Source organism: Drosophila guanche, unplaced genomic scaffold (genome assembly GCF_900245975.1).
Source record: "Drosophila guanche unplaced genomic scaffold, DGUA_6, whole genome shotgun sequence".
NCBI lineage: Eukaryota > Metazoa > Arthropoda > Insecta > Diptera > Drosophilidae > Drosophila > Drosophila guanche.
In genome coordinates, this window is record NW_022995750.1 from 5,976,687 (window position 1) to 6,000,879 (window position 24,193).

Consider the following 24,193-nt stretch of genomic DNA (forward strand, 5'->3'; position numbering starts at 1 on the left):
AGGGGGAGGGACACATCTCGGCATTATCATCCTCAATGATCAAAGTGGGGGAGTGGGACGACAAGAACTAAATGTTTTTCTGTGAGTGTGTGTGTAAATTACATTTAAATGCTAAATTGCAAAATAATTATAAATAAGAGTACAGAATATACGATTACGACTTAGGTTTTTTTTGTAAGCAAAATAAAATACATTTTGTGCATTTTGTAGAAAATCATAAAAAATTATTGTGGAATTTTCTTTTGTTTTTTTGTGCGTAACGTAACCGAACGATGAAGCTACCATTAAAGCGCTTTCGTTATCGCCCAAATATCGATATCTTCGTAGTTGTTATCATACTGTTTATTTACCGGCAAGCCATGTCTAGGCCTTGCTCTTTTTCTTTAATATGCTTTCTGTGTCTCGAACTACATTTAGTTTTAATTGAAATAGCGCCAATTCTTCTTGTATAATTACGAATCGATCAAAATTGATTTCAGCTTCTACATTCACTTCCCTTCGCTCTTCTTCCTCGTCGTCTCTTTACAATTGCAATAAAAGTTGCGTATAAAAAATTTATGCTACCATTTTTTTTGTTTCGGTTTGTGTAAGACTTAAGTTTCATTTGTTACGTTTACGTTATTAATTGCAATCTTTGCTTTCGTCTTAAATGCGTTTTTTGCGAATATGTAAGGTCGGGTATGTCTCGTGTTTTGTTTCCAATGAAGCCCATCCCTCTCCATCCTTCTACCAAATACTTCTACTTTCCGTTCGTTGCCTTGCCTAATCATAATACTCATATTTAAGCTAAACTAAGAAAATCAAGTAAATTTTCGTTAAATCTGTTAAGCTCTTTCAAAATCATGAATGGGATTTCGTTTCGTATATAAATTTTATCTATGAACCGATCTGCAGCAGCAGCAGCAGATTTTAGCCACTAATATCAGAATAGCAAGTAAAAGAAAAATCCCTACTAAGATTTCTACACACAACTAAGAAAAGCTAACCAAAGATCCTCAAATATACCCTTTTCATTCTTGCAGAGAGAGCATACGTTTTCGGATAAATCTAGTGGTTTGGAAAAGAGCTTCTACTTCAAGTAAATTTAACTAAGCAAAAAAACGGATGCCAAACAGAACTATATATGTATGCATTTCGGTGCTTAGGTGCTGATCGATTACTTTCTTTCGTTACTCTTTTGGCATTGCTCGTAATTTCCCGCTGGGACTAGGTTTTCGTGTATGGATACCACATCTACATATGGATGTATACTCTCTTTAAGGATATTCTTTTTAATATGTTTGTTTTTGTTTTATAGCTTTGACACACACATTACTGATATCAAAACAGCTCCTCCCATCATCTATATGGTTCAGTTTAGAATAGTATTACAATTCCTGCTCTATTAAGTATGGAACTACATTATCCTTTTTGTGCGTATGGCAAATTTTATCGAGAAGAGGAACAGGTGTTGTCTAATTTAAATTGTTTTGTCGTTAGTCTTATGTTTGTACTAATTTAAATGGAATATCGAACAAACTTTACACTCAATCGAACATTTTGCGAATATCAGCTAGTACAAATAGTACACACAGATTTGTGTTGGTATGCATGCTTTTAACTATAGCTATATCTGATATCTGTGTTTTCTATGGGAAAGACATGAATTGTATAGATAATTTTGTTGTTTGTTTGTTTTCTGGTGTTGGTGTGGTTGTCGCTTTGCTGCTGCGCTAGCTCTAGTCCTAATGGCACTTGTTACACTCACTTCTCCACTTGCTCTATCTCAAGCTTCTTTACTTGATATTTTTTATATATTTTTGCTTTCTAATTTACAACAAGTATTGCAATAGGGTTTTACTGTATGTGTATGGTTTTGGAGTTTTGTTTTCACTTAGAGACTACGACGAATTTTATGTAGAATTGCATAATGCAGATTTGATAAAATCGCTTAAATCACAATTATGTAAATATACGGGTATATCAATATTAATCCAACTTATGTCCAAAACATTTAATAATACAATATCTATATCATATGTGTGTGTGCTCCTTTGTGTGACTGTGTGTAGTCACATACATTTTTACAATGTACGAAATAAGCTAATTTTTTTGCCATATGACAATCTAATCTAAGCGATAACTGCTCCCCCGCATTCCGCCTTCCTGCATGCGAGAGAGTGAGCGACGACGAAGACTTCCCAGGGCGCGTTCACGGCGATGGTTTCCTCTTGCCTGTCACACGTGCTGCTGCTGCAAGAGAGACAACGAGAGAAGAGAGATAGTATCAATATTTGTGGGCTGCCAAATTGTTAAAGTAACAGCAGAGTACAGTTAAAGTCAACAATTGGGGCATAATTAACATTTCGACCTCTAATAATTGCGATCACCCTGAACATACCGTCGTGTAGGATGTATGCATATCGTGTACACATTCCTATGTATTGGTAACCAGCCACGTAAAATGTATTAATCATACAACTTGTTCTTGTTATCAGCGAAAGACCCTGCTTATCAGTTCTTAAGAGGGGAACAGTGATATTAACAGCTGATTAGGTGTACTGGGGCAAAAAGAATTTGTTAAATATAGACCGCTCTTCACTCATTGGGGGAGGCCATTTGTAAGTGGCGTTTGGTTGGAGGTCAGGTGCGACTGCATAATATTTAATAATAATTCATTATCTGTGAGGTTTTATGGCCCTCAAGCCCCCATGCCCCACCATTCTAGCTTGCGATATCTGCATCATTTTTTGGTACCGTTTCACCAGTTTTGTATGTCTGCTGTGTTTTATGTTCGTAGTGCGCCGCATATAAATCGGAAAGATAGTAGAAATAGACAGACAGAGAGAGAGAGAGAGAGAGAGAGAGAACTGTGTGGGGTATTGTTATGCCATGGGAGAGCAATGGGGAGTCAATTATCAGCGCAATAATTATTTATATTTATCAGCATGTGAAGCGCAACAGCGCACCCGCTCAAAAAGTCACGCTTAAATTTCAATGAAACAACGTCCGACATATGTTTGTATGTATCTGACTGGGGCCTGTGGCATTGTTCCGTCAGTTTTCCACACAATTTTCCATCGACAAATCACAAACAAAACAAAAAAGAAAGGCAACAAGAGGGGCGCCCGAAATTCTTGATACTCTTACAACTCGATCAATCCGATTTTGATTTGAATGGAATACAAATAAGGTAAATAACAACAAAGCCTGATATTTTCTAAGAAACTATGAATAATAATATGACATAAATGAGATCGTAATTAAAGGTAATTAGAAAAGTAAAAATAAAGAATTTTGTGATGATGCATCCATCTTGGATGCATTGTGTTCATCAATATCATAATAGACCCTCTCCACTCTCTCTCTTGCAAGGGTATTTAAAACAATAGTTAACTGATAGCTGGCTTTGAATTCAAATGAGAGCATGCTCCAGATTTGATTAAAGCTACCAAAAGAAGTTCCATCCTATCATCATCGCCAGTGTCATGTGGAGTGCATGTGTGAAGCCCATGTGGATCATACTACAAAACATAGCATCCAATGAATCCACAATAAAAATATGTACATACATATCTATGTATATGTATGAATGTGCATCGTAACTGTAATTGTGAATGCAACGAATGCATGCATGCGAGAGCTCTCTGAGAATGTGTGCGAGTGTGGATGAGTATGCCGTTGCCAGACATTGGAAATCCTGACAAAATACCAGTTTATAATGTCGCTGCAAATCATTACAATAAAACACAAGTTTTGCATTGTTTTCTTGCGTGATTAAGAGTGGAGTGGGGGTATGACAAGCACCCCTGCCAGTAATGAAAAAAGAGCCCTCTGAGTCCACACGCGTTGCGAAGCCCCGAAAAAATAATGAATGAATCATCTAAAATTCCGCATAGCTACACCAAAAACAACAAACAATGTGGTTCAATAAACGAAACACACACAAACACACTGGAGAAAACACAGAAACCTTTGCGCAAGGTGAAAAATTATCGTTTAGAAGCGCCATTCGAAATCGAACTAAATGTGAATGGGGTTTAGTCATTGCTGGCTGTCTGTTTGGGGCGTTTTGCTGGGAAAAATACATATGTACATACATATACAAGACGTTTTGGCAGTGAGGAAGGGGTTTCAGAGACAAATGTATTCATACTAGAGCGGCTCTGCCTTTCGCTTACTAATGCACACTACACACATTTGGCACGAGTGGAAGTGTACTTTAACCCCTTAAGCATCATGGAGCGGGGAGCGTGACCTGCGGCGCCACTAGCAGGAGCAGGAGCCACAGGCACCACTCCCAAAGAACTGCAATATTTGCAATATTCTTATTCAACTCGTTCTTTCTTTGCTTTTTTCTTGGCATTCAAAAAACGCAATATCCGCATCTAAAATGAGCAAAAAGTCGACAGATAATCGGCTACTGTGTGCATCTCCCTCCCACTCCACTGGGTAAGGCAGAACGGAAAGCAAAAGTAAACTAAACAAATAAAGAGCCTAGAGGAGATCCGGTAGAAAAAGAAGAGGAGGCATGAGCATGCAGACAACAGAGGAGCAGGAAAATAACTCTGGATAGGAGGGGGAAGAACTCTGTCTAAAGTGGGAGTGGGAGAGAGTATAAATAGCGCAGCAAAGTCGCGACGGTCGCCTTCTTTCCCCTCAGACAGCTACTGCTGCACAAGCAATTAAATTGAATAAGTGGGAGGGTGAGATCCGAAGACATGGGGAAAGACAGAAGACGGAGAAGGAGCAACGCAAACAGAATCACACTCTCATTCTTTGTGCTGCTCGCACACACACCCACACGATCACACGCACGGACTCTACTTCGACTCCACTTTTGCTTTCTTTAGTCTTGCTCGCTGTCTTCCTCTCTCATATTCTGCTCTATGATTTATTTATTCTTATCATATGAATGTACATACATATTGAAATGCCACGAAAAATTGTACTGAAAATTTGATAAATTCCGCACAAATTTGGAGCCAGGGGGACTTACAATAGCACTTATAGAGTGGTGTGATAAGAAAAAGAAAGAAACTTTCAGCTGAAACTGCGGAAGAGTGTGGGTGTTTTGTCTGTCTCTCTGCTGCATGTGTGTGTCAGTGTGTGAATTTAAGTTTTTTGTATTATTATTATGTATGAATATTATTTTGGCCAGACAAAGCGATATTCCAAACAGGAAATGCGAACGAGCGTGTTAAATTGCGTACTTTGCCTTGTTTTTTGTTGTTGCAGTTGCCTCTGCTATGCTGTCGCTGCTCTTCTTTGATTGTATTGTATTGTTTGTCATTTTTCAATGGGATTTCTTGCTCTTTCAGCAACAACCAAACTTCATACGTAATACGGTAGGCACACGAAAGAGATGACACTACACATGAGTGTACTCGTAAACTAACGGCTCATGCTTTCCTCTCCGGGATGAAGTAAATGCAAAAGCAATTTCGGAGAGTGTGCAACAGAGTGAGAGGGAGATGGCTGTTGGACTATGAAAAAAGAGAATACCTTTGGTGGTCGACCCTTTAAATACCCTTGATTCTTCGTTTCTATTTTCCAGAAGGTCTGTCGGCTAATCCGAACCGGCTTAATCAACTGTTACACATGATCTTTGGATGTGTTCATCATTTAATCCAGAAATCTGTCTTAAAAATAACTTTTCTGCCGTGAAAGCATGTCCGCTTCGTTTCTTTGTTACAGACGTCTGGTAAACGTTTAGTACCCTCTGCATTTAGACCTCGTGCAAACTGTTCAACCTTGATCGAAGTTACCTTCGGTAATCTCCAGCTACTGATTAAACTTATCAAGATAGTCAACAATCGCTCTTTTGGCCTGCCCGTGCTCTTTTGACAACTTTCGAACAACGCACTTAAAACTAACCCAACAACCAATAAACCGAAATGAAATGTTTCCTCATTTGTGGTATTGCGAAAAAGGTTTCCATTGAAATGGAGATGGGCTCGCGCATGAATAATCCGAAAAACTAGGGTAAACATGTGTGGGAACCCAAGCTACCTGGGACAGGGGATTGTGATTGGGATTTGGCACTGCGACTTACCTGTTTTCAACGGGGGAGTTCGCCAAGTCCTAGGTGCTGCTGCAGTTCCTGTTTTTCTATTTTACGGGGTTGCTTTACCACACTAAAAAGACTACGATCAGCATTCTGTTCCAGTTTCTTCCACACAAAATAAAATTTACATTGAAAACTCATTATACACAGGGGGGGGCTGGTCCGGTGGCGCTTGGTGTCGGGATCAAGATTTGGTAGTGGGGTTTCGATCACGCATAAAGCAGCCTGGCCGCCCGATGGTTGCACATTAACTATACGTTGCGTCGAAGCACCTTCTTGGCCGCCTTAATGTTGGGCACCAGGGCCTTAACCTCGCTGCAGTCGTTGAGGAAGGGATGGCTGAGCAGCTCGTCGGCGGTGGCCCGTCGATCGACCTCCACCTGAAGACAGCGATCGAGGAAGTCCTGCAGATTGGGGCTCAGCTTGTCCCAGCTCTTGACATCGGGCCGTCCGTTGGCAGCGATCAGGTAGAGGGCTCGCAGCGGTGTCTCGTATAGGTAGGGCGGCTGTCCCTCAATCATCTCGATGGCCATGATGCCAATTGACCAGATGTCCACCTTCTTGCCGTACTTCTTCCGCGTAACGACCTCGGGCGCCATCCAGTAGGGGGTGCCAACCATCGTCTGGCGCTTCTCATCTCCCTCGATATTGGCACAGAAGCCAAAGTCTGTCACTTTGACGCACCCGTCCATGCCAAGGAGCACGTTGTCCGACTTGATGTCGCGGTGGATGATGCCCTTCGCATGCAGGAAGCTAATGGCGTAGAGTACCTCGCGGCAGACGCAGGCGATCTGGCGCTCCTTCATCACAGTCTCGGTGACGACGTCGGTAAGTGGGCCGCCGTCCATGTACTCCATTACCACCCAGAGCTGGTCTTCCGGCTCCAGCAGATAGGCGTCGAGGAAGTTCACCAGGTTTTTGTGATTGAAGTCCTTGAGCACCCGGATTTCGGTGAGTATGAGATCCTTCGAGGACTGGTTCTTCATGTCGATCGTCTTGACGGCCACCTGAGCCTCGTTTGTCAGATCGCCGGCTATGAACACGATGCCGGAGGCACCCTTGCCCACCTCCAGGGTGGTCTTGTAGCGTTCCCGCGGATCCTCGGGATTGCAGATGGCTCTAAGTTCATCGTAGATCTCGGCATCGGTCTTCTGAGCCCGCTTCTCCTTGGACCGTCGCAGTATCGTCTCGTCGGGATTGTCGTCAGAGGCATCGACATGCTGGCCCTGCGCCGCCGGCTTGATGATGATGGTGTCTGTGTTGACCTTGTGGTGATCGTCATCCTCCCGCCGTAGGTCGGAGGAGCGCGAGAACTTCTGGGTGACTCGGGGCTTTGGCTTGATCTGTGGCTTGGGCGGCATCGTGTGCGTGGACTTTTTGGGCGGCACTGGCGGTGGCTCCTGTTGGCTGGTCATGGCTGGCGTTGCCCTCAGCGTTTCGCGGTGCTCCAGGTTGGATTTGAGCTCCTTAAACATCTCGTCGAGATGAGGGGCATGGGCATCCAGGGGACCATGGGACTGCTGGCTGCTGTCGTTGATACTGCTGCTGTTGCTGTTCCCCGTGGACGAGCCACAGCCGCTGCTGGTCTCCGTTTCGGTGGTCGTGGAGCTGCCATCGTCATCCGACTTCTCCGGATCCTGGGACTTGTGCTTGTTCTTGTAGTTGACATAGTTCTCGATCTCCTTGGACTCCTCGTGGATGACGTCCTCAGTGATGAAGGGTTTAAACACCTCGGTTTCCTTCTTTTTGATCGAGTAGTTGTAGTACTTGACGGCATGGTAGGCGGCATCCGGATTCTTGTCCTGCTCGTCCCGTGTGATCTGTGAATTCATCAGCCGCACCCAGGGCGCTGGCAGACCCTCCAGATCGCCCGTTTCCTGGTTTCGCGAGACATGAAAGTGCCGCTGGAAATTTGTGGGTGCACCGATCTCGGAGATTTGCTCCTTCTTCTTGAACCACTTGGCGAAACTCATGTTCGTGATGTTTTTCGGTTTGGGTTTTCTCTGTTCTGTCGGTTTTTCACTCTCTTTCGGATCTCGTTCTTCCTTTGTCTCTGGCGGAGACTTTGGAATTTTCTTCCAAACGCGATTAGTTGCGCTCAGCTCGGGAAATTACTGTATTTTGCTGCCGTATCGTAGGTAGTCAAGCAGCTCAGCTACTATCGCTCTCTTACTTGCTCCACCACTCACTGGCCCAGCCGTGAGTCATAAAAACAGGCACACGCACGCACACACTCGTTCTGTTCTGCTCGCGTGTAAATGAAAGCGTGTGTTTGTGTGGGTGAGTGAGAGCTCTTCTTATCTCTAACTGTAGTTGTAGTTGAGTTGCCTTCACCGTAGCTGTTTTTGTTGTTATTTCTTTTCTTGCAGACACACATAAAAAACGCAGCAAATTTTCACTTTTTATTGCCTGGCCACTTTCTTAATTATTACGATATTGCAGCCTTAATTCATACAGTAATCACAATTTTTCAATTACAATACACAAACACGGACGCGGACACGAACACGCACACACACATCACGGGGAGTCGAGTCGGACACAAAAGGAGTGGCCGCCGTCTTGTTCTTTCAGTTGTTGTTCTTATAAATTGGCAGTGCCGAGAAATCCTTTTGCTATATTCAACCATTCGTGTAGGCCATGGTTAAGCAGAACAAACCAATTTCGGAGGGCAATCAATTAAAATTTTTTGAGAGCCGATTTGAGCTCTGCTTTGTATGTAATTAAAAAAACTTTTTTGATTGAAAAAATCGGCGCTGCAACTCGGCTAGGGTTGTCAAATATATATCAAAATATCAATATATCGATAGTTTTTTAAAATAAAAATATATTTATATAGTGATTTTTTTTCCCAAAATATCAATATATTGATATGTTTTTGAGCTATTTAAAGTTCGGTAACTAACCACAGGATCTCAATAAATGTATAGAGTATGTTTCCGATATATATATTATTTTATTTTGATATTTTTTCCTAGCAATATATTTCACCGATATATTTAAGATATTTAAAGCGTGGAAGCAGTGAATCTTTAAATATTTTCCTCGATTTTTATGTTCTATTTGATATTACTAGCTAGTTAGGAGTCTCCGCGGTAAAACTATAGTTTCATCCGATTGATGAATTATTTCTGCACAAAATTAGTTAGTTTTCATGACTTATTTCTATTGGATTGTTTGCAAAATCAAGGAATGGAATGTTCCTTTATTTCACAACTAGTAGTATGGTATGTTATTAATAAATATCGATGTATCGGTAGTTTGCAAAAGACAGTGTTAAATTCCACTACACTTCAAGACTGCGAGACTAGTTTACAGCATGAAGTGTTAGCGAGAAAAATATATGCCTTAGTTTCTATTTTTAGCAGATCTGTTGGGAGCACAACAGTATCATACACGACAAGACGTCTACATAGAAATGAGCACTCCGAGCGGTCTTCGATTATAATGGATTCGATGTTTAAACATATTGTATTTCGTTTTTGTTTAGAGGCTTCAGCGTATTCATACGCATAATATTTTATTGTCTTATCTCATGCCATCTCCATGCTTTAGACTAGACTGTTCTTGCAGTGCAGTTGAGTATTACTTTAAGAATGCAATGAAAGTGTGCAGCCTATCCAATACATGAATATATTTATATTTGAAGAATCTTTTTCAGCCATAAAGTGTAGCTCAAAATAGGTGTGCAACCAAACAAGTATTTAGATCATCGCTTCGATGGACTTTTAGACCACTTGCCGCGATACCTATCGGTAACGCTTCTTAGGAGGAGGAACTTATCGGTAACGATCAAAAAGGCAATCAAAATGATGATAAATTCTATTTAAATTTTAAAAGTGCTCGAGGATTACTCGTCGTAAGTGTCCTCCGCGGTGGCCGGAGCAAAGCGTACGGGTCGTATCATCATGCGGGCCGTCTTCAAGGTATAATTACCGCTGCGCCAGTCTGCCCAGATGATACCAGAACCGCCCGATCCTGGATAGATCCCATTGAGGTTGCACTCCTGGCATCGATCGAACCACCAGCCGCTGCCAAAGCGCACGGCACAGGGCACATTCTCGCGCGGGCTCTGGTCGTTCCTGCGGTCGCAAGTGCTGAAATCCATCTTGTTGTGGTACTCCAGGGCATCGGGCATGGAACCCTGGTAGCCGTCGATAACCAACTGGTAGTTGTAGCTCTCACTGTCCAGCCGGAACACCGCGTACTCGCCCCAATCTCGCGCCCCATCCTGATCCTCCAGCTCGATGCGCAGCATGTGATCGTCGCGGTAGACAATCTTGTGTATAAATTCGTTGCCAAACCAGAAGTCCCGCTCCAAGCTACCGAACCCCGTACGGTACTCGTCCCAAGTGCGATTAAAGTTCTCCTGCTGCTGGTAGGGTCCGCGACTCTGTATCACTGTCCAGGCCGGACCATCCAAGGTGAAGGCGCAAAAGCGCTCATTGAAATCGCGGCCGACTTCGTTTAGTTCTGGCACTAGGAATTTATAGACGCCATCCCGTCGTGTGGCGTCCTCCAGCTCGTAGCAGTCCGCCTTGGCTGGTTGCATTGGATCTGCAGTGCATCGATTGTCAGGTGAGTGTCGGGGTATTCCTTTATATATCAAATTACCGCTTACCCAATTTCGGTAGTTCCTTTTCTTCGTGTTGCTCTGTTACATTTGCCAATGCCTTTGCTTTGTGGTCGACTAAAGTCTCATTTGAAGTAGTTTCCTCACATTCTGATGCATTAATTTTCGCTTCTATTCTACTGAGAATGTCTGCGGCCCTCTCCTCACTCTCCAGCCGCTGAAGCAGCTGATTCATGCGCTGTGATAGCTCCAACACGGGATCCGGTGGCAACCTTCTTGGGGCATGCACATCGGCATCAGTGAGAAACAAAACCTTGATTAGGACATGCCTCAGTGTAAACTCTAGATGAGTTAGCTTCAGCTGCTGTTTTTCCAGCAACTGCCTGATGCTTGGCTCCGATTTGGCAGTCAGCATTGTGGATCCACTATAGAAAGTACAGCTGAGGCCCAGCAGGAATACCAATGACATCTACCTCGAAAAAGTAAGCGCTTTAGAGGCTTTTTCGTCGAAGATCGATGATGTTCTTACCATCATCTCGTGGCGTTGTTCGATCGTCAACTGAGGGACCACATAGAGTGGCGTACCCTCTGACACAGACACATGGTGACAATAATTACCACATCTGTTACCCCCCATAAATAATAATAATTAATGGAATGAAGCATATGAGAACACAATCTCTGGCTCGTAATTTTTACGAATATAGAGTTCTGTATTTCTGCTATCCTTAGTAAATCTTTCACATATTTTTCTTTGCTTTCTTCAAGTATTTAACGAGAGGAAAAATAATTAGAATAAACATTTCAACGGCGCATTTAACCGTTCTTGTTTATGTTTTTTTTTGTGTTTTGTTGTTTTTGTTTAATAACTACTAACGTTTAAAGTAGAAATGAAAACGACTAAGCGACTAAATACATTACATATACATTTTCGTGCTGCACTCAACTGCACCCCCACACTTCTCTTCTCTATCTCTTCACTTTCGATTCTTCTCTTCCGAATATTTCTTTTTTACATAAGTTTGTTTCCTAACCAAATATGACGTAAAAGCAAGCTTGAGGGGGGTTGGATTGGGTTTGGTTGGTGTTGGTTGTTGTGCCGGTGCGCGCGATTACATTTCATATCTTCTACTAAATATAAACCGCACTAACGGCATCTATTATATATATATATGTATGTGTGTGTGTGTGGGTTCTTTGTATATTATATATATATTTATAAGTTTATTTGTTTAAATGTAGATTAGCTTAAATCTTTTCTTCTTGAACGCACTGTGGGGCTTTTAGCCCAAGTGCCTGCTGCCTTGCTGTCTTCTCGCCGATAAACCGAACGCACTCACCACCCACACAGTTACACAAGAAAGTGTTGCATTTCGATTGACAGAGTGGTGGGTGTGTTCGATCCTTAATCGCAAAGCTAGTCGAAATCGCCTCAGCATTATTATTGTTTATATTATAGTTTACACTTGGTTTTTTCTCTTTTAGTTTTTCTTTAGAATTATTCAGCTTATTCGCTATATTTTTTCTGCTTTTTATTTACAAGGTACACAACACCTTCTCTCTTAACTAGTTTTCTTTTCGCATTTCTTTCTTTCTCCTTTCTCCTCGCGGCGCATGTGTGTGTGTGTGTCGTAGAACTAAATAACTTAGAAGATTGTTAAAGAGTACGCCGTGCCATGCTGTCGGTCATCAGCCCAGCGGGTGCGACAACAAAACGACGGCAAAACAAACAAATAGAAATCTTTTAAAACAAGTTAAAATACTCGATCGCTCCATACCATCTCCTTTTTGTGTGTTTTTTGTGTGTAAAATTGATAAAACATCGTTTTCTATGTTGTTGTTAAAATTATGAATTGGTAACGAGAGAGAGAAAGAATGAAAAGTTGTTTGCTTTGGATATTGGGTTGGCTTTTTAGAGACGTTTGCGGGGTCCATCGCTGCGGGTCTTCCATTCAGGATCATTGGGATCATCGTCTCCAAACGGATCATCGGCCATGTCCTCCTCCAGGGCCTCTTGGTCACCCAAATAGGCATCGATCGCAGAGTTGTAAAGATCATCATCACCATGCATTTCGTCGTCATCGAGCGGTGCCAAATGATGCTTGGGGTAGTCCTCCTCCAGCTCCTCCATCAGCATATCGTCAGGATCTGGGTCAAAGTCCACGCCGTCGTCCATGTCATCTTCCACCTCCTCATCCATGCCACCATTGATCTTTGCTGGAGTCGCTGCGGCAGCATCAGCAGCATCAGCCGTTTGGTGACCATTTAGCTGACCATTGAATTGCCCATTGACTAGCTTGGTCTTCGTCTTGCTGCTGCGGCGTTTGCTCTTTCCGGCGCTCGCTGATCCCCCATCGCCATTGGAGGATGTGGACTTGCTCTTGGTGCGCTTCACCTCAGGCTTCAGTACCTCTTGCTTGGGCGGGGCATAGCGCTCGGACAGCATCTTCTGGTAGACGTCCTCGGCCAGGGGAAAGATCAGCGGCTCGAAGGGCGATGGCTCAATAAAAGTCTGTGTTTGGAAAATGTAAATGGTAAGAGCTTTCCGCTCTTCTCTCTGAACTCTCGTACTTACATCTTTTATGTCCGGCGTGGCACTGCGGCGTTCCATCTGATCCTTAAGCTTGCTGGACGTAGTCCTTCGGCGTGCCTGAGGTCGTACCGTTGTCGCCACCATCTCCCCGTTATCGTTGAAACCCTCCAGTGGATGGGCCAACGGCGAGGGTATGCTCTCGTTGTCCCCCAATCCACCGGCACCACCACCACCAGCCAGATGTGGCGCTGGTGAGGCCGAATCCGGTGTATTGGCGCCACTCGATTCGGCGCGACTGTCCACCCGGCGATTGGCACGCGGTCGCGTGCTCCACGGAAACTTCAGATAAGTCTCGAAGCGTTGCCGCTCTTCGATCTGGGCAAGGTGATGTCGCCCAGCGTACGCCTCATCGGAAGTGTCCTCATCTTCGTCGTCCTCCTCCGGGTCCAACTGTACGATTGGCGCAATCGATTGGCCGCCATTCGTCTTGGGTTTGTCGCCCTCTCCGCCCTTGGCCAGCTGTAATTTGGGCCGCTTGGCCATTGGTTCCACCGTGGCTATTCGGACACCTTCAATCAAATGAGGTTTGCTCTTTTCTTCGACTCTTGTTGCACCAGCAGCAGCGGCAGTTTCAGTCGCGGCTTCTTCTTTTGTTACTGTAGCCGTTGCCTTTGCAATTTTCCCATTGGGCCTGTGCTTCTTTTTCTTGAGACACTTTCTCTTAGCTCTGGCAGACTTTTTTCTGCTGGCTTTTGACTGAAGTAACTCCCTATGGTTGCTGGTGGAGGGCTGGTTGTCCTTTTCATCGCTGGTGGAAGACTGGATGTCCTTCTTGTCGCTGGAGGAGGACTGCATGTCTTTTTGGTCACTGAGTGTTGACGGAATGTCCTTTAGGTCGCTGGCTGTTGGCTGAATATCTTTTTTATCAGTCATCAATGATGACTGAATATCGTTCTCCAAGCCAACTGCTGACAGGATATCCTCATTCCTGACATTAGCCTTCGCCTGCCCAGCCAGCACCTGGAGGACAGCCTTTTCTTTCTCTTTATCCTGCAACTGGGGGGGAACATTCTTCTGCTCACAAGCCTCCGCCTTCTCCTTTCTTATATTACCATTTACCAGTCCATTGTTATTGTTATTATTATTGTTAATATTGTGCTTGGTGTTCTGCTGTAACTTCTTCAAGCCATTCACCTTCGAAGGCTGCCCAGGCACCGACTGTGCCTGTGGCTTCTGTTCATTTAACGTTATACCAGCTGCTGCTGCTACCGCTGGCACAATGCCATTCCCGCCGGACTTAATCTCTGTTTGTGTTGGTAGTGGTGGCGCTGGTGGTGCTGCTGGTGCTGGTGCTGCTGTTGAATCATCAGTTGATGATGCTGCTGGTTCTGCGGGTGTTGTGTTATCAGTCTCGCTATCGACAACGCGCCATCTACACAAAAACAAGAGTACAGATTTTATACAAATGATTGAGTACCGAAAGAGAGAGAGAACATACTTGGGTGTGGGTATCTCTTTGTAGGGCAGTATCTCCACCTTCGTTTGAGCAGCAATACTATAGGGTATAACAATGTTATCAATATCATAAACGGGACGATGACGACGCTCTGTTGTTCTGAAAGTAAAGGTTTTATCGAACCTTTGCTGTAGATTATATTGTTTATTCCTTACCTCTCCGTGCGTTGATTGTGCGTGGGTGAGGCGTGACGACTACGGCTACTACTTCTCAGATCTCCTCCTACTCCTACTCCGCTTTGATCGCTATACCCATTTAGATGACTGTTGTTTGGTGCGTTGGAATTGCTGTTGCTACTGCTGTTTTTTGTGGATGTGCGACGCCGCTTAGCGTCGCTGTTCGAGATCTGAGGTGCTGTTGCTGCTGAGGAGGGACTGAGGTGGCGCTGTCGTTGGCGTTGGCGAGAGTCTGGCCACGATATGCTCGAAGCGTTCATTCCAATCGGTGGCTGCGTCTGCTGCCTCCTGCTCGCTGCATCCCCATATGATACGAGAGAAACGAAGGGCAATAATAAACAATTTGATGATGTTGCATATGGTGATTGGTGGTTGGTTGGTTGGTGTTTTGGAGGAAGGATCGGTGGTTTCGGTTCAGTTCGGATCGGTTCAATTTGTTGTGGATTCGTGTTGATAGTTTTGTTGTTGGTTTGGATGGAAAGAAACAAAAGAAGAGATGCAAAAGATTGTTGTTGTTGTATGTTAATAACAAATATCGAATGTTTGTCATGTTTACAATAATTTACTGTTGGCCACAAGTGGCGTTGTAGAAGGCGTAGAAGAAGTAGAAGTTGCTGTACCATTTCCGCTGTCCCCAAGACCCGTCGCCGCTGCTGCCGTTGTAGTGGCATCTTTATTTGAGTTTGAATTATTATTATTATTGTTATTGTTGTTACGCTCTTTGCGTCTTATATAGCGACGCTTGATCAAATCGCCGGGACGACGAGCAGCACTATTGCTAGCAGCAATGGCCTCGCGTTCCGCCCTATGAACACCCTTGACAACGGTCTTGGCCTGACAACGTGATACGCGTTGCTGCCAGTCCCCTTGCCGGCTAACGGCCTCAAAATGCACAGATTGAGTTACATCTAAGGAAGGTAAAAGCAAAGGATTATTTATGATTTTGTAACTAATTGAAAATGTACTACTGCATACCCGTGTCAAAGCTGAGCACTGGATGATAGCCGGGATCGAGGAGCGCCACTCGATTTGCGGGCATCATCATTTCGGCCAACTCTCGCGGTGCTGTCGGATCTGGTCGTCCCGTGCACAGGGCACACGGTATCTGGGGCCACTGGCAGCCGCATTTGATGTTGCTGGGGCGTGCTGCCTTCTTGGAAATCGTGTGTATGCCCGTGGTCTGGAATAGGCTGCGTTTACGAAACTTGCTCAGCATCAGGGGACGGGCGCGGCTGCATTGCCATTCGCTGGATGGTTCCTCCTTGTAACCATTAGCCGGCTGCTGCACCTGCATCGGCTCCAGCTCCACGGCGCCCTTTGCTTGAGTCAAATCTATATACATCTCACGATACTGGCGCTTCCTGCCCTCCAAATCTGCCATTTGTGAGCAGAGCCAGGACCAGCGCAGTGCAATATTTGCTCGATCCTTAGAGTATGTCCACACGGCACGACGGGCGCTAAAACAAGCAAAATATGCAAATTAGTCGTGGAGGTTCAAAGTTCATTTTCTAGCTCTACCTAATCAAAGTAGTCTGTTTTTTTTGCCATTGCAAGATCGTTTTTTTGTTGTTGTACATATATTTAATATTTCTAAATTATTTTCTTAGCGCGCGCGTCTTTAATTCGTTCTGGCAGGACATTGATGAGTGGGTGAGCCGTACACCCATTTAAATTAATGCAAAATATGAGGAATACGTAAAGACATTAAAGTGGTAAGTTTTTTTATGCCATTGTTGATCTTTAAGAAGTCGTAATCGAAACTAAGCTTTCAAAGAGAATGAGAATAAGAATAGAGAATTCATAGATATTGAATGGAAATGATTCTCTTCAACGATAAGACCACATTAAAGGATGATAAATTCTTCCCATTTCATATTGGATCGAATACCTCCAAGTAGCCTCTAAGCCTACTGTATCCTAGAACTAATTTTCAACGTCTAATAGAACGTGTGACACGAACAAATTGAAACATTTACAATGGAGAAACTCGCACAGAAGCAATACCCAAAGGCAAGAGGATTACTTACATCGTCAGCGACTTCTGTTCGTTATTATTGTAGGTGACCATCTCGTCGGCAGACTCGCCGCCAGAGCTCGACTCTGTCGCATCCGAATCAATGGCATTCTGTATCTCCCGCATCTCATTGTGCAGCAGCCCAGAGACGTGGGTCAGCTCGTTGGTTACGTGTGTATCAAAGCAGGGTATAATCTCATGCAAACCGGGCGTTTTCTGTTCAATGACTGCTGCTGCTGCCATTGATGTGGATGCCGCTCCTGCTGATGTTTCCAGCTGATTCTTGCCACGACGTGCCTTTGCAGGCACGGCCGCTGCACAGCTGGCACTGTTGTACCATGTAGAAGATGGGGCCAAGGTAGCAGAACCACCGCTGGGCGTATGACAGATCTGCTGGTGCCGCGCAGCCGTTGCAATGCTGCGAAGGATGCTGGCCATTTGGTTGGCTGGCACTGGATGCTTCGTTTGATGTACCCAAAAGTCCGGCCTCGGTCGCCCGGATACGATCGACTGCACGGTGGTCTCCTGCTCACTGAGCGTGTCACTTCTCACGGGATTGGGTGTCTTGTGGGAGGTGCGAGCGGCCCATTCCATAATCCCGGCCACCTCATCGCTGGTGTGGCTGCACATTTGGCGCGCCTGGATCTTCCGCATGCGCCGGAACAGATGCTCCATCTTTCGCGTGAGCATTTGTTGCTGGTGCTCCATTGATTTCTGACACTCCGCCATCGAGTCTGCTGTTGGGACATGGGAAGTGATGATGCCGCTGTGACCGCCAATGGGATTCTGGGTATACTGTGGCGTGAAGGATCGTTGCGTGACCGCTGTCGCTTGTGGTGGCTCCTCCCACACCTCGCTAAAGAAGTTGAAATCACACATGTCCGGATTGATGACATGATTTCCCTCAAACGTTTTCAGTGCCTTGAGGACCTCTTCGATGTCGGGATCCTCCAGAACAACGCCGGCTGTGGCATCTTTGAGGAAATTTGTGGAACTGGAAGTACTCTGAGGCGTCAACTGTGACGCATTCAATGCTGACGCAGCTGTGGAGTGCCTCTGGCCCGGCAGCGGCGAAGCCAGAATACCAGGCAATTGCTCGGATCTTGGATCCTGTTGCACCTGTTGCCGGCTGGGCGTTGTGGGTGTGGCTGGAATAACAACCTCCACCTGCACCTGACCCTGCTCATGATCCAGCTGCACCGAAGGCAGCTCCACCAAAATTGTACTGGCATTGCCATCCAGCTGGCTGAGGCGCTCTGTAAAAACAGGAAAAAGAGAAGGAGTATTAGAGAGAAGGACTATGAAGGGAAAGGGCTCTCTAGATTATCTTTTGGTTGCTCTTCTGGCTTACCCTCTATATTATCTGTATCGATCTTTGGCAGCTCCTCTACTGACGCAGTCGTCGTCGCTGGTTGCTCCAATTCCATCGACTGAATCAAATCGATTTGTGTCTCTGGCTCTGGCACATCCGTTGTGGATTCTCCTGTGACTGCTTCTGTTTCAACTTCTACTTCAGCCACAGTTTCGGCTACTTCCACGGCTGTCTCTGCTCCTGTGAGTGCCACAGCGGATGGTGCTGGCTCCTTGCTGAGACTTACTTCGGGTAGGGTCTTGCGCAGACAGATCTCCGCCGAGATGGTCTCTACAAAATCGCTGTTCAGATGTGCCAGCAGCTGTGCCGTGGAGTTGTCCTTGCTGGCGCGGCTACCACTACTATTGTTGTTGTTGTGCTCGATGGTAGCCGTTGCAGGAGGCACGTCGGTGCTTGGAGGGGAATCGCTTTCTTGTGGAGCAGGTGATTCGCTTTCTTGTGGAGCAGGTGATTCGCTTTCTTGTGGAGCAGGCGATTCGCTTTCAAGGAGCACCGTAGCACTGGTTGATGCCACATCGGCGTCGCTAATGGGTGGCACGCTTGCTCCTGTGGCGGCTTCTGCTTCTGCCTCTGCTTCTGCAAAAACTGAACCTGTGCTCGTGGTGGTGGTGGTTGTTGTTGTTGTTGTGTGTGGGGTGGGAGCTGTGCTTAGGCCCATTGTATCATTATTTTGTTGCTTGTTGCTGCTATTGTTGCCGCCGCTTAGTTTACGCTTATTGTTACTGATTCTGCTCGATGGAACACGTTGCGGGACGACTGCAGCCGCAGCTTTGGTAGCTGCTGATGCTGCGGCGGCCGCCTCCTTGGAGGAACGCGTCACACGCGTTGTGGCCGTTGCCGGAGTGGGCGTCGCTGGTTTCTTCACCACCACCGATGGCGATGCGGCGCTGGTTAGCTTCTCCTTGGTACTTAATGGCTCGGCGGTGAGCGCTGGTGCCATAGTAGATTCGATGCCGTTGGCCAGTTCAGCTGCTTCTCCTGCTGATTATGCTCCTGTTGATGATGATGCATTCGCATCGGCTCCACACGTCCCGAACGTTGCTGTAGGAGCAGCCAATGGCCTCGCAAGCCGTTTCCTGATTCGCTTTTGCTTTGATTTTGTTACCGGATCTTGCGTTGCAGGTACGTTCCGATTCGACGAAAACTCGCTTTGGAAACAATTCAAATATTTTTTTATCAAAATGGTTTTCAAAATTAAATATTTGTAAGGAAAATGCAGAGCACACTTTTTGTTCTCTCCGTTTTGATACGCTTACAAATAAATTTAAAATCACACACACGCGCATACACTGGCAGAGCTTACTGCGTTAACTGTAAAATCATATTAAAACCTAATTAACTGTTAAACAAAAAGCCGCTTACATTTTTTAATATAACCCATACATTTTATTATCTCAATAGCCGCCTCTTCCTCCTCCAAAATGTGTCTTTTTCCGGCGTGTTATGTACAAAATACCCACACCACCCTAGGGACACTCACATACGCTAATAGTGAGAGAACAAATACTTGCAAGAGAGACAGAGAGAGATACTGGCGCGCGAGCGTGCGGACAGCAAGGCAGAATGCGCGCTATTGCTATTGCTCATTCACAATGATGCGCAATACAAAAAAACTGTATGGAAGAACTACAGACGCACACACATCTTTGCATACTGACGAAATCAGATTGCTTTCCAGATGAAAATCACAATTTTCCCTCAACTTTTCATCATGCTTGATAAACGAATTAACATATGTATTTAGTTCCTGCGCATGGTGCTGGCGATGCTGTTCTGGCTTCCACATTTTTATATAATTTCTTTTATTGAATTTTTTTGAGCCACAATTAGTGGACAAACAGCACAGCACCTCGCGCCTTTACAACACGCACACACACACACACGCAGACTCAAAAATATGCATGCACACGCAAACAAATACAAAGACGTGCTCGCGCTTATGAGTGTGTGTGTTTGAGAGTCTAGAAATGTTCCACTATTTTCAGTTATTTACACAATCCAATTTTTTTTTATACAACTCACAATCACAAATTGCCTTACAAATGCTTATTTGGTTGTAATCTGTTTCGTTTGTTGCTGTTTGAAACGATTAGAATCCAGCGGAAAAAAGGGAGTAGAAAAACGTTTTCAGCGCGAAAGTATTGTCCAAGTACTCACACACACACAGCCACACACACATTCACCGACGGAAGCAGAAGCACGCAAGAATTGGTAAATTGCTTAAAATTTAGGTAGTATTTTTTTGTTGTACGCACAATTAAACCGTTTTGCAAGATGTACACACAATTTTTGGATTTTTTTCTTACACAATGGCGTGGTTCGCGCTTGGGGTTTTCCAATGTTCTCGCTTCACACAATTTTTTCATTTATTTTTTTTTCATCGCTGCCTGCTACGCTTTTGGCACGACGTGTATCGAAGCTGTACTCGTTTGCGCCCTGGCAGAGCAAAGTACGCATGCCAAAACACCGGTCGTCCCGCTCTCACCTATACCGCTGCAATAGCAAATGCGTACGAGTAGTTTCGTGCGTGCGAGCGAGATGTCGTTTGAATCGAGTACCTATCGGCACTTTTTGGGATATGGCAACGCTAACTATTTAACTACTTTAAAGGCAACCCTGTGGCGGTGTCTCTCGTTTGTATTTGGTTTGTTTTTGTTACAACCAAATTGTTATTAATACATTGTTTGTGCATTTATTTTATGCGTCTTTTAGCTGTCTGACTGAAATTGCTGATTTGGGCTGAATCACTTATAGATGACCTTTATATGCTGTACGTTTTGAAATCGAGTCTACTGGAGGATAGGATATTTAGGTGCATGCACTCACATCACATTACATAGTTTAAGGAACTCTAAATAAACCGAAAATAAGTTATGTATTGAGCTTGCAACGTGTTTTGGGATCTAGCGCTTAATGGAAAAGCCACTGAAAGTATAGTCGGGAATTTCCTTGGCCGCCGAAAACGTTGCCTTTTCGATAATGGACGATGGACTCCCTTTGGTCTCTAGCCAATGTTTCCTGCAAACAATTGGTGTCAGGACACTAAAGTTAGCCTCAGATAGGTAATACAAATCCAAAAAACCTGCATTACATTTCGTTTAGCTGGGGAAGCGGTGCCTCCAATTGTCCCTTAACCGTGTCATCTCTGGTGTTCATGCACCAACCTCTAACGCCCAGGCTGTTTGCCTGGCTCTCCGTGTACTAGATTCGGTGACATTCATCACGCTGATCAGTCAAGTGGCCAGATTAACTATTCATCACTTACCTTGCGGAAGAAAACACCTGAAATGGTAAAATAAATTAATTAGATCATGCCAGGCGGATATCTGGTGAAACCAGGTCGCGAGAAATACCTTGTACACGTCCAAACACCTCGAAATCGCAGGCAAACAGAGGTTTGGCCACAGCAGATGCTGCCATTGTTGTTTCGTTTGAACTTATTTGGATATCGGATAAACAAATGCTGACTTGAAATGCCAGCAACGACAAAAATATAAAACTTACTACGGCAGAATTATAGTGCGGTGCCATAGTGACAGGCGTTGGCAGCTCTGTTCATTTTAACCCTTAGAGGGTCAGCAGTGCTCTACTTATTCACTGTGACCTTTTGATTCTCTTTGCTAGTAGAGATGATATACCAGAAATGTGAGTTAAATGAATTATAATATGCATGTTAATAATTTACATTAATTACGCAAAGAGAAGAGCTCTCGTTTAAATACAGCTTACTTGTTTGCAGGTCTAACAATAATACTTCTTAAAACCATCACATCGTATGGGTTAATAACAGAGTTACCACACCACGCTTAAATGACGAAATCGGTGTTTCAAATCCAACGACAATTATTTTTAGATTTTCTTTTATTCTCGTTTTAATATTTATTTAAGCATTCATTATGTGTGCTTTTTGAGTAGGGAAATATTCTGTCGGGAGAAACTCTATTTTTCCTACTATAACACATTTAATTCATAAAAGAAAACTCTTCCGAACTGGATTTTTCTTGGAGTGTGCCATCACAATAATCGCTGTAGATTCAACATTTGTGTAAATTTATAGTATTTTATGGAAAACAATTACGACTTACAGAGAGATTAACGAAACAATCATATAAATAATCGTATCAATTACAACAAATATAAAATTCATAGATCAGATTAATCAGAATCTCCCTCCCCTAGACCGCACCCATTTGCAAAATGGGCGTAAACAGCTTGTACGCCTGCTCGATGTATTGCACAGCGGCAAACATTTCGGCAAAGAATGTGTTGACCAGCTCCTTGGACGCCTCTGCAGTGTCGGGGGAAGAAACACCCTTGCTGCTCAGTAAAGCCGCAAAGCGATGACTCAGACCCTGCAGATGGCCATTGCATTGCTTGCAGAGATTGACAATGCCGTCGACCTCATTGGCGGTGCTGTGATGCTGCTTCACCAGCAGCAGTTCGGCAATCTTGTGCAGCTTACACATTTCCAAAGCACAGGCTTCGCTCAGGGCGTGTATGCTCTTGGCATACGCCTGTTCCAGATCGGATTCGGTGGCCTCTTCCGACTTGAGCCACGCAAGTGACTGCTTCCAGTGGCTAGAGAAAAGAAGAGTTCAGTGAACGTTTTCCCTTGTGCTTGGATTACTCACTTTGCCACCTCTTCGAACTGAATTCCCAGTTCGGCATCTGATATGGTGGCCAACAGACGCTCGCCGAGCTCCTCGGGCTCATAGTCGCCGTCGCTCTCGCACTCCAGATCCTCCAGCTCCAGCAGTTCCTTCACCTCGTTAATGGTCTCCTGCAGATCGGCCAGAGCATTGCCACTGACTGCATCCAGGAGCGTGTCCAGCTTCAGACGCGACTCTTTGGATAGAATTTCCAATGCTTCGTAGTGCACCAGACCGCAGTAGTTCTCGAAGAGTATCTCGAAGCGTAGTTGCGCCTTTTTCTTCTCCAACTGAAGCTGCATCAGCGATTCCTCCATTTGATCGGCATCCTTTTTGGCCTCCAGCAGTAATGCGCTCAAATTTGGTTTGTTGGCCTCCAGACCCAGGAGCTTCCTCTTGTTCATTAACTTGGGATCGTTGTCCTGCAGTATGGTCATGGTTTTCTTGCCAATGCCCTCGAGGGTATCCAGTCCCGTGTTAAGGACTTTGGAACCAAGATTCGTGACGAAACCCAGGCCAAATGCATTCTCCTGATTGGGATCAACTGGTGTCGCTTCTGGTGTTTCCTTGGGACTGACGACCGCCGTCTCCTCCTTGGCATTTTCTGCGGCATTGATGCGTGCCAGCTCCTCGGGATCGGGTACCCCTATAATCTGATTAAGGCCCTGATTCACTTGTGTCGTTATATTCCCCAATCCCTCGGTGGCTGTGCTGAGAACAGAGCTCAGTTTACCACCCCACAGGCCCCACGAGGAAGACGAGGAGGGCTCTGGAGCTGAAGATGTGATTCCGCCCGGCGGTGTTCGCAGCTCCAAGTCCAGTGGTTTCTCCTTCTTTGCTATTGCGTTGTTGTTGTTGTTTCTGCCATCAGTGTTTTCCTGCTCTTGCTCCTTCTCCACGTGCACAAACTTATCGTCGTCATCACCCCAATCATCCCAATTGTCGTCTTCATCACTCTGATCCCAATCGTTGCTTCCCTCTTCTTGCTTTTCTAGTTTATTTGCCATAATTTCAGATAAATTTTGCTTGGATCCACGTAGATTTTGCTATTCAATAGAGATGGCATGGCTCTTAAGAATATATTGAAATAACAATCTATCGATATATGTTATTTGTTGATACTTGCAGTCACAAATATCCCATACACACTGAGCCCATTCATTGGCGGATTTTTAACATATGGTAAACACCGATTCACACCATCTCCCATCCATGAAAAATAATCTAAAGACCATAAAATAACAAATTTTTAGTTTGAAAAGTGACTTTCCGATTTCATTGGTTTTAATAAAACTATACATGCATGTACAAAAT

General features: G+C 44.7%; 5 protein-coding genes and 2 long non-coding RNA genes across 13 annotated transcripts; 2 read left to right on the forward strand and 5 right to left on the reverse strand.

The window, feature by feature from the left end:
- Positions 1-382: 382 nt before the first annotated feature.
- On the reverse strand, positions 383-21,962 carry LOC117586722 (serine/threonine-protein kinase PAK 2). 2 transcript variants are annotated; one of them, XM_034277016.1, is made up of 3 exons: positions 21,953-21,962; positions 6,035-8,148; positions 383-2,232 (listed from the first exon to the last, which is right to left on the reverse strand). In XM_034277016.1, the coding sequence occupies exon 2, from the start codon at positions 8,017-8,019 to the stop codon at positions 6,298-6,300; it is 1,722 nt and encodes a 573-aa protein (XP_034132907.1). In that variant the 5' UTR covers positions 8,020-8,148; positions 21,953-21,962; the 3' UTR covers positions 383-2,232; positions 6,035-6,297. The 2 variants fall into 2 exon arrangements, with proteins under 2 accessions (XP_034132907.1, XP_034132906.1); XM_034277015.1 differs by lacking the exon at positions 21,953-21,962 and having other exon boundaries at positions 6,035-8,801.
- On the reverse strand, positions 9,678-11,189 carry LOC117586728 (techylectin-5A). The gene is made up of 3 exons (XM_034277024.1): positions 11,149-11,189; positions 10,668-11,088; positions 9,678-10,603 (listed from the first exon to the last, which is right to left on the reverse strand). Exons 1-3 carry the CDS (start codon positions 11,152-11,154, stop codon positions 9,897-9,899), a joined length of 1,134 nt encoding a protein of 377 aa, XP_034132915.1. The 5' UTR covers positions 11,155-11,189; the 3' UTR covers positions 9,678-9,896.
- Positions 10,465-16,966, forward strand: LOC117586735. Its single transcript, XR_004574012.1, has 3 exons — positions 10,465-10,624; positions 16,452-16,556; positions 16,619-16,966. It is a non-coding gene; the product is annotated as an uncharacterized LOC117586735 (long non-coding RNA).
- LOC117586718 (platelet binding protein GspB) lies at positions 11,309-20,674 on the reverse strand. Of its 6 annotated transcripts, XM_034277004.1 has the most exons (10): positions 20,486-20,656; positions 18,682-19,378; positions 18,210-18,633; positions 16,872-18,114; positions 15,820-16,301; positions 15,411-15,752; positions 14,824-15,139; positions 14,651-14,767; positions 13,195-14,584; positions 11,309-13,131 (listed from the first exon to the last, which is right to left on the reverse strand). In XM_034277004.1, exons 2-10 carry the CDS (start codon positions 19,168-19,170, stop codon positions 12,532-12,534), a joined length of 5,403 nt encoding a protein of 1,800 aa, XP_034132895.1. In that variant the 5' UTR covers positions 19,171-19,378; positions 20,486-20,656; the 3' UTR covers positions 11,309-12,531. The 6 variants fall into 6 exon arrangements, with proteins under 6 accessions (XP_034132895.1, XP_034132893.1, XP_034132896.1 ...); XM_034277002.1 differs by having other exon boundaries at positions 18,210-19,378; positions 20,537-20,674; XM_034277005.1 differs by having other exon boundaries at positions 15,465-15,752; positions 18,210-19,378.
- On the forward strand, positions 19,445-21,120 carry LOC117586734. Its single transcript, XR_004574011.1, has 2 exons — positions 19,445-20,441; positions 20,650-21,120. It is a non-coding gene; the product is annotated as an uncharacterized LOC117586734 (long non-coding RNA).
- On the reverse strand, positions 20,964-21,772 carry LOC117586731 (acylphosphatase-2-like). Its single transcript, XM_034277026.1, has 4 exons — positions 21,584-21,772; positions 21,496-21,512; positions 21,322-21,431; positions 20,964-21,248 (listed from the first exon to the last, which is right to left on the reverse strand). The coding sequence occupies exons 1-4, from the start codon at positions 21,759-21,761 to the stop codon at positions 21,134-21,136; spliced, it is 420 nt and encodes a 139-aa protein (XP_034132917.1). The 5' UTR covers positions 21,762-21,772; the 3' UTR covers positions 20,964-21,133.
- A 308-nt stretch (positions 21,963-22,270) lies between the features above and the next one.
- LOC117586723 (protein FAM114A2) lies at positions 22,271-23,954 on the reverse strand. Its single transcript, XM_034277018.1, has 2 exons — positions 22,862-23,954; positions 22,271-22,808 (listed from the first exon to the last, which is right to left on the reverse strand). Exons 1-2 carry the CDS (start codon positions 23,884-23,886, stop codon positions 22,406-22,408), a joined length of 1,428 nt encoding a protein of 475 aa, XP_034132909.1. The 5' UTR covers positions 23,887-23,954; the 3' UTR covers positions 22,271-22,405.
- Between the last annotated feature and the right edge of the window lie 239 nt (positions 23,955-24,193).

Coding starts and splice junctions, on each gene's coding strand:
- LOC117586722 (XM_034277016.1), bottom strand. CDS start 8,019: ATGAGTTTCGCCAAGTGGTTCAAGAAGAAGGAGCAAATCTCCGAGATC.
- LOC117586728 (XM_034277024.1), bottom strand. Junction 10,604..10,667: donor AAAGGAACTACCGAAATTGG/GTAAGCGGTAAT, acceptor GATGCACTGCAG/ATCCAATGCAACCAGCCAAG.
- LOC117586718 (XM_034277002.1), bottom strand. CDS start 19,170: ATGGCACCAGCGCTCACCGCCGAGCCATTAAGTACCAAGGAGAAGCTA. Junction 15,753..15,819: donor AGTGCTCAGCTTTGACACGG/GTATGCAGTAGT, acceptor TACCTTCCTTAG/ATGTAACTCAATCTGTGCAT. Junction 15,140..15,410: donor AACGCCACTTGTGGCCAACA/GTAAATTATTGT, acceptor ATGGGGATGCAG/CGAGCAGGAGGCAGCAGACG.
- LOC117586731 (XM_034277026.1), bottom strand. CDS start 21,761: ATGGCACCGCACTATAATTCTGCCGTAGTAAGTTTTATATTTTTGTCG. Junction 21,249..21,321: donor CTTCCCCAGCTAAACGAAAT/GTAATGCAGGTT, acceptor AATTGTTTGCAG/GAAACATTGGCTAGAGACCA.
- LOC117586723 (XM_034277018.1), bottom strand. CDS start 23,886: ATGGCAAATAAACTAGAAAAGCAAGAAGAGGGAAGCAACGATTGGGAT. Junction 22,809..22,861: donor CAGTTCGAAGAGGTGGCAAA/GTGAGTAATCCA, acceptor TCTTTTCTCTAG/CCACTGGAAGCAGTCACTTG.